Source organism: Mauremys reevesii, linkage group 4 (genome assembly GCF_016161935.1).
Source record: "Mauremys reevesii isolate NIE-2019 linkage group 4, ASM1616193v1, whole genome shotgun sequence".
NCBI lineage: Eukaryota > Metazoa > Chordata > Testudines > Geoemydidae > Mauremys > Mauremys reevesii.
The window spans coordinates 56,587,612-56,596,479 of NC_052626.1; the positions used below are offsets into that span (position 1 = coordinate 56,587,612).

General features: G+C 40.3%; 1 protein-coding gene across 2 annotated transcripts in view; it reads right to left on the bottom strand.

Moving 5' to 3' along the window:
* The window catches only part of FMN1 (formin 1), a 346,645-nt gene extending 343,301 nt beyond the window's left edge, over positions 1-3,344 (bottom strand). Inside the window, exon 1 of one of the 2 annotated variants that reach the window (XM_039536556.1) lies at positions 1,291-3,344. In XM_039536556.1, coding sequence (XP_039392490.1) covers positions 1,291-3,235 — 1,945 coding nt within the window. In that variant the 5' untranslated portion in view covers positions 3,236-3,344. The remainder of the gene's footprint in view (positions 1-1,290) is intronic. The other variant, XM_039536557.1, reaches the window with a different exon arrangement.
* Between the last annotated feature and the right edge of the window lie 5,524 nt (positions 3,345-8,868).

Genomic DNA, 8,868 nt, shown 5'->3' on the forward strand with positions numbered 1-8,868 from the left:
GTGGGAGCATGCAGTGGGTATCCCAGAATGAAAGAGGGTAAATATCCACCCAAATCGATTCATAACAGCACAAGAGTCATAGTCATCATCTTGATTCTCTAGTCTTATGACTTCAGTTGATAGTTGTGAGAGTGAGGAAGGAATTGCTTGTGTAGAGCTGTGTGAAAAGTTTCATTCACAGCCATGCCACTAAACATTGGATTTTTGCCTTTAAAACAACAAATAACAAAACAAACCCGAAGAGATCACTTGTTCCAGCACCCCTGCCAGACACAGCATTGTACAATAGTTCCACAAAAATCTGGATCTGGCACCTGGATCCTAGTGTCTTCTAAGTTCAGTGATTTGTAGTTAGACAAAAGTTTGAGATTGGATAAAAAGATTTGAAAAACTGTAATGACTTTTTTTTTACAGTATCTTTATGAAGGTGGTGAGTAGAGTTTCATTTTGTGGGTATGGAAGCACTGTTCTGTTTCCTTCTCATTTCCCTTATCTATGAAGAACTTTGAGAAGTCACTGAAGTGTGTAGCCCTCTCCCGTAAGCTGTAAAATCACACAAAGCATGCTCACTACTCCCCCAACTCGTTATTCTTCACACCCAAATGCTCTAAAACTAAAACTCCCCAGTACTCCAATCTCCCAGAAAAACTTGGGCCTTGTTGTGCCAGTTAACATGATGCAGAGATAATTGTCCAGCATGCAGTATATATTTCACATTATACAAGTATATTGTAACATGATTCTCATGTGCAACACTTTAAAACACATTTTGTTATCACAGCATTTATATGAACTTGTTGTAGTTACATGGCCAAAGCACCAATCTTACCCTAAGTTATTATAAATTAATTTACTTGCACTACAAGTGCAAAATACCATCTGGTAAGCCAAATCAACTACCAAATGATTTTGACAATAGATATTTGGTCCATTTGACAATCTATAACATATATAACAGGAAGCAAGTACACATTTTCACCCTGTGTAGGAAATGAACTTATAACTGGATGCATAACATATGGTAGATATGAATATCTTACGAGTGAAAAATATTCAGCTCGTGGTAAATGTTGTGCACCTAAATATCTGGCAAACACCACAAACTATAATGATCACTTTAATAAAAACCAAATATATTATCAAATTTCAAATCAGAGCTTTAATTAGTAAACAAACTACTTTAATTGCAAATGCATTGTTTAAGCCCCCAAAATCGGTCATTATTAAAAGACCACATCTGGGATGTTTAGAGTTTGACAGAATTTTTTTATGGTCTGAAATAGGACTAACCTGTACATTGCTGCTGCTGTGTCTGAGTAGTTAGTTTTTCTTGGATAGTGCATTTTTCCAAATGCTCTCCAGTTGTGCGCTGATGTAGGCCTGGTTGTCTTATAGAAAATCCCAATTCTCCAAATTCAGGAAACTTCAGATAGAACTGTGATTCCAAATCATTAGCAAAGGAGAGGTTTGTGGCATCGTGTCTCCCACTGCGATAGTCATTCAACACAGACTCTTTTTCGGTGTTCTGTGTAGGTAGTGGAAGAATCCTATGGTGCAGCTGTGGACTAGGCAATCTCGAAGATAAAGGAGAAGGAATAGGTGACATTTGTTTGTGTGCATTGGATCCTGAATGTGAATTATTAAAAACATTACAGACAGCAACTAAAGAGGGTGATAGCGGCCTTTTCTCTTCCGGTTTAATGTTAGTGCTTGTCTGAGAAATATCAGTTCTTAAATGTATTGGCAGATTTAAAAACAAACCTTTGTTGCTCTCCCGGGGTACGGTAGCTCTTTTGTCATACATCGAGCCTGGTAGGTTTTTGTCTGCTCTTGTAATTTGTTGTAGTCTCTTCCATTCTGCAGCTTCATCTAAACTGTCATTCTGGATAATTTTCAGAAGGGTTTTATTGACTGCTGCTACAAGGTTGCATGACTCATCAGTAGTCTGCAGTCTCTCTTCTTTGCACTGCAAAACACAACCGTTGCATTCCTTTTCCTGCATCACAGTGTACTTAGAGTCAACAGTAGCTTCCCCTATACTGAATACCTCAGCTTTTGTTATAAATTCACTGCACACTTCAGAGAGAACAGGTGTAACAGTTTCCTTATCTTCTTGAGTATCACTGTAAGAAAGGTTATCATCAGACTCCGTATGGGTTTTTATAACTTTCTGCATACATTCTCTCAAATCCTGTACTTTAGCAACAACTCTGGCTGTAGGTTTCTTACTACAGGTCTGCTCAGTATACTCATAACCATGCAGGCTTTCAGCTGCTGCAGTCTTGTTTAAGGCCTCAAATCTGTTAGATAAACTGTCTTGGAAAGAGTTTAACAAAGGGCTGCTGTGCTCCACCTTCATTACTTTAAGAGTATCCTCTGCATCATGCAATAGACCAGCACTGGGATGTGTAATATAGCTTCCATACACATCATTGTCATATTCGGATAGAGAATCAGACAGGTCCATTTCTGATTTCAAAGTCCCACTGCACTCAAGAAAATACCCATCTTTTCTCCATCTTTCTGGTGATATATTCATGTCAAATGATAAATCATCCTGGTCTTCTACTGTCTGCCAATTAGAATTGGAACAGGAACCAGGAGAGCTGCCAGCAGAAAATTTGGTGGGAAGTGTCCTTTTGTTTCCCAGTTGCATATCTGTCCTGTTTAACACAGAAGGTTCCAAAATGCCGTGAATCTTCTTTTTCATTTTCTTGTTTATGAACTCCTCCAAGCTCTCTCTCCTTCTGCCAGTTTTCCTCATCTTTTTGTTTCTCAAGCTGGGTTTCTGATCTGTGGATCCCAAAAAGATTTCCTGCTGATCCTTGAAACTTAAGAGATCATCATCTTTAAATTTCAGTCCTCCAGAGGCATCCTGTAGCTTCCCCTCCTGATTTCCCATTTTAATACCCAGAATGTTGTGTGAACTGAGTAGGTTAGCTAACAGCCTCTCTTTTTCAGCAGTTAGTTTATACAGCTCAGTGAGAATCTCTTTAGTGGTAGTTTGCTTGAAAAAAATATCTCCAACATTTTCATAAGGTTTCTCTCTTGGTTCTGCTGTCTCTGACCCTTCTCTTACTTGATAGCAGTTATGAAAACGTTTATTGGATTTGTCTAGAGTTACACAGCCCTTGTATGTAAATCCTCTGACTTTTCCCTTTGGGAGATAGAAGCTGACGTAACAGAGTTCCATAATGGGCCTGTGCAATTGGAGGATAGTATGAGTGCCTTCCATTATGCTCACCTAATTATTCATTCATTTAAATTATGTGGTCAGTGTTTCAAAGCTTGCATGAGACAGCATGTGATGTCGAGAATGTACAGAAGGCATCTGACTAATCTTCTACTGTAACGTTGCCTGTAAAAAGGGGAAAAAAAACTTAATGAAGGCAATTTTGATGTAACAAACTGCAAATTAGTAGCACAGCATCACAATCTTTTCTCAATATACTCCCTGATACCCTTCTTTCCATTGCAGAATTTAACACAAAAAGGATGGCAACACTAAAATTCATGCTCGGTGTCATAACATTTACCCCCAGGTGCTCTTGATCTGTGCCTTTTCACAGGGTTACATGGAGTTTTCCAGGGAACTTGCACCACCCTTCCAAAGCCAAGTTGCTTGTCAACTCTGCAGCTATCCCCCCACATCCCCACACACTGCTGAAAAAGTAACTTACTGTTGAACTCCCTGGCTGATACAAGTATCAGTAGCCACAGTCTTAATGAAAAGTGCAAGCTGCCATTTCCACTTTGCTCAACATCACCAGAAATATAACCATTAAACTATCAAACACAATAGCTTTCACTGATATTTATTTCACATGAAAGAACCCCCAAACCACTCTCAAACAATTAAAAAAAGATTGTGGGTCAAATTCTGCCCTTATTTACACTCATGCAACTCTACAGAGGTCAATAAGGTTTCCATAGGAGGAAGTGTTGCACTATAACACATTACTGGCCAGTGCATCATATTCAGAGAGAAAATAAAAGAAAAATAATTGAAAGCCAAGCAAATATTTACTTAAAATATGTACATTAGTGTAAGTCACTCTGTGTCAGAGTGGATTTCATAGTGTTAACTAGGAATAAAAAGGTCCCATTATTAAATGAGAAGCTTGACCAACATGTTTGTTTGTTGTCTATTTTTCTTGACCGGTTAGACATTTTATTGCCAACGTATGATGTACTGATTATGTGCTAACAGCACTACAGAAGCTACAGACACAGTAACTACATTATGCATCTAATTCAATATCCCCAAATGACAACCATTATATGATCAATTCCAGTTCAGCCTCATTTTCAAGTATGCTTTGCTTTTGTTTGTATTCGCTAAATGACTAGTCTCCATCTGGGTTAGTGAAATCCAGAAAACCAGTAACTGTAAGGGAGCTCTAGCTACTACTGAACCTAGCAGATATTCTGCATCAAAGCTGCTGTTTACTGGATAGAATAATGCTTTGTAACTTTGCAATGGATGGATGGTTTTCCAACTTTTCCCACCTCGGTATTTCATAAATCCTTTACTTAGAGAAGCTGTCCCCACTTCAGCACACTAGACAGTGAGAGGAACATTCCACAAACATGCCCTTAGAGTCTTGGGTTCCCTTGTTCTCCCCTCAGCCATAATTAGCTGACAAAATTAAAGTTTAAAATTTGTTTGTATTTTCTTGATATGTGCAATAATGTGAATTCTGAATAATCTGCAGCTCCTATGGATTTATGGACAGTCTATTCAGACTTATAATTGTCTAGGAAGTAAAAAAAATCTGGGCTCTCTAAATATTTAAAGGCATATTTGTATAATAGGATTATAGTGATCACTTAGCAGGCAAATGTGTTAAGAATAGATATTATATGTACATATTTAGGCAGGTCATACTAGTAATTACAGCCTAGAAAAAATATTTTCAGAAGTTATGTTTTAGATAATGACAGTTTTAGGCAGAGACCACCACAGTGGCTCCTAAACAGCATTTTAAAAATTCTCAGTTTGTATATATATTTTTTAATTAGTGTGTTCAATTTTAAAAATGGAAAGTCATACACCTAAAGCCAAGTTAAAGTAATATTGGATTTGGGTGGAATACACAATCACATGGCTCAAAGTTATTAATAGATCTTAAGTATTTCAGCAGATATGATCCTTTACCAGATAAATGGATAATTTTCTATACTTCTGTATGCAAAGAAAACTGAGGCACAATATTACATTAAGGACACTACCAGCATTAACCATGAATTGCTTTTCTTATGTTGGTTTAAGACAGATATCACCCTCAAAGTACTCATTTAGCCTGCTATTAGGATAGGACTACACTATGTTAAACTATTTTAACAGCACTGTGTGCACACAACTACTGTAATAGGGAAGCACAGGATAACACTTCTGAATTTTGTAGGCTTAAAACTTTGCAGAGAACAAAACATTCAGAGCTTTTGGGTTCAGTGACAGTTGACAACTCCTATAGTCAGCTAATCAGAATAGAAGGGGCAAACATCAAGGGGGAAGCAGGAGAACATGATGATGCTGTTAGATTAAAAAGATGCAGAAAGAACACTCAACAATTCTGTTGCCAATCTTGCTCTTAAGTTGCTATACCTCTGACCACCACTAACAATTGTCACTTACACATTTTGCAAAGGCACATATTAAGAGCAGGTTAGAAGAAGCTTTAAGCTTCTAGCATTCTAATAGGAAAAATGTTACCTGACACAAGATATTCATTAAAAATAGGGATCAGAAACGAAACTCACTGGAAAAACAGCTGAGAGAGAAGCTTGCTCTGTCATATACTCATTTTGCCTAAACTGTCAAAGCGCAACAGGGTATCTTGGCTATGTAACATGGAAGGAAGGTGAAAACTTTAGTGCTTATGAACGTCAAGGACTAACCCTACTTACAGCTAAGAACTGTGTGAGCAGACACCGTGCAGGCTTCCGCATGCAACTCTGCTAAGTAACATATAATGATATAATATCTACTCCTTTCTCTCCATCACCAAAAACAATTTTCAAAAGTCATTTGCTTTGTGTGGTTAGGAATGTATCATGTGCACTGTCCACTGTTACAACAGGGTGTTCAAGTAGAAGGGTGAAATGCACACTCAAGCATAATGACCTGGAAGTAGATGGATACTGAAAGACGTGGACCAAAGAGGTGGCCTGGAAGCAGTGAGAAATGCTTGGCAGAGAAAGAACAACATCGCAGCAAGGAGCTAGGGGAAACTGGCAGCACAGGAGAAAACAGAGTGACCAAATGATCCCAGTGTCCTGGAAGATTTTAAACTCAAGTGATCTGTCGCATAAAAATTGAATGCAACATTGTGATATCAAACTTAGATCTTTCCTCAAGCACAGTCGCTTACTTTCCCATCTTCAAATAATATAGAGATGGAAAATATCTCTTAAATCTAGTCCTATCATCTCTCTGTACCGGATTGTTTTCTACCTATTGTTTACTGGGTGCACACGCGGACTGTGACCAAACTGTCAGGACATTTCTCCCACTATACACTAAATTGTCCTCTGAGTTTCATCCTCCAACTTTAATTATTCTGTTTTGTGGCAGCTTAAAGAATTATTCTGTATTGGTGATGTTACTTACAGACAGTTATGTTTCTCTAAACTGTCATTTCAGTCATGCTAGGTATTTTTAGCTCTTTTAAAACTGTCCTTGTAAGCAAATCCTTTCAGCCCACTAATCATATTTATAACTCTTCTCAAACTCCCTCCAATCCACATTCATCTTTCTGGATTATAAAATGTCCAGAACTGAATGCAATATCATAGTGGTGGTTTTACAAGAGCCAGAAAGAGCTGTTTACTGAACTCCATCCAACCTTAGCCTTCAGCCTGAAAAAAAAACTGCACAGAATTGTGTGCCTTTGGAACTGCTAATCTTGTCATTTTCGCAGACCAGTGGAGCTGAGTTTTTACAGAAACAGTGCAGATGAAACTATTAGATTCTATCTGCAGAAATTCTGTCACAACTTTGGCAAGATATGCTTTTTCTGTTCTCCATCACTGTGACTAAAATTATCTTTCTTGATATTGAAATTCCATGCATATCTGTGAAAAGAAGGACCAAGATTTGTCTTTGTTCCTGGGAGGACAAAGGTGAGTGAAGGATTTGGATGAGTAAGCTGTTTAAACAACAGAAGGTCAAAGTTTGAAACAGACTAAAACTATGTAAGTGGCAAGGGGAAATCTACAGACTCTTGGTAGCTCCCCCTGCTTAAAAGAAGGAAGCTTTATCTCCATTATAACATCTTAGGGTATGTCTACACTACAAGAGTAGTTCGATTCAACTTAATTTGAATTTGTGGAATCGACCTTACGAAGTCGAATTTGTGTATCCACACTAAGGACACTAATTCGACTTTGTGATTCCACACTAATGGGGCCAGCGTCGACTTTGGAAGCGGTGCACTGTGGGAAGCTATCCCACAGTTCCCGCAGTCCCCGCTGCCCATTGGAATGCTGGGTAGAGCCCCCAATGCCTGCTGGGGGAAAAAATGTGTCGAGGGTGGTTTGGGTAACTGTCATCATTGAACCGTCAATCACCTCCCTCCCTCCCCGAAAACGCCTGCGGGCAATCTGTTCGTGCATTTTTCTGGTCAGTGACAGCGCGGACGCCACAGCACTGCAAGCATGTAGCCCGCTGCAGTTATGGCCATTTTCACCTCCTCGCACCTTATCGTCCACCTCTTCCACAGTCAGCTGCTGAGAAATCGGGCTACTTTTCAATGGTGCTGCAAGTACTGGTGGAGCATAGGGGACGTTTTACCAACATCAACGTCGGGTGGCCAGGCAAGGTTCATGACGCACGTGTTTTCAGGAACTGTGGTCTGTTTAGACACCTGCAGGAAGGTAGTTTCTTCCCGGACCACAAAATAACTGTTGGGGAATGTGCAGATGCCTATAGTGATCCTCGGGGACCCAGCCTACCCGCTAATGCCCTGGCTCATGAAGCCCTATACAGGCGCCTTGGACAGCGACAAGGAACTCTTCAAGTACCAGCGAGCAGCGTGACCTGTGACTGTTCAGTTTCTTTACAGAGAAGCTGAACCTGCCCCTGTTTCTTTACCCGGTTACCATTGACTATCCTCTGCAGTTACATACCCCGTTCACCCCGTTTCCCCCACTTCCAACACACGTGTAAAAATAAAATACATGTTCCATTGTTACTTAACAAAGGTTTCTTTATTAATGACTTTGCGTTAAAGGGTTGACACTGGGACGCAGACTGTGCTGGGTAGGGTGTGTGGTGATGTAAAGACCGCCTCTGAACTCGAGGAATGACAGGCTCCTGTTCCTAGAGCGGTCTGCAGTGCCGGACTGGTTGTTTCAACAGAGCCTGCCATCCCTCCTTTTTGGGATTCTGTGTGCAGGGGCTATGTGACCTTGTGGCGGAGGAGGACGGATACAGATTCCTCTGCTGCGTGACTCTGCGGTCCAGGACAAGGACCGCTGCATAAGATCTGTAACCTCCCTCCCCCGCTACAAAGTCACGTTCCCCCCCCACCCACACAGAACCTGGAAACCACCTCCCATACCGACCAGGGTGCCTACTGACTGCACTGTGTGTGTGACCTGCTGCTGATCCTGCCCCCGTGTCTGTACCCTGCTAAAGGTGACCGTCCTATGCAATTACCAACCCCCTTCCCCACCCCCTTCAAACACAGTCTTCTGTTAAAAAAGCATGACGGAAACAGTAATTAACAGCAAAGTATTTTTAATAATTAACTAGACAGTTAGGGGATGAAACTGGGATTGGGGCTTGGGTGAGTCTGGAAGGGAAGGACTTCTCAAAATGTAGGGTATGAGAGCTTTTGGGTACTTGAGCACTCTGCTGGAGTG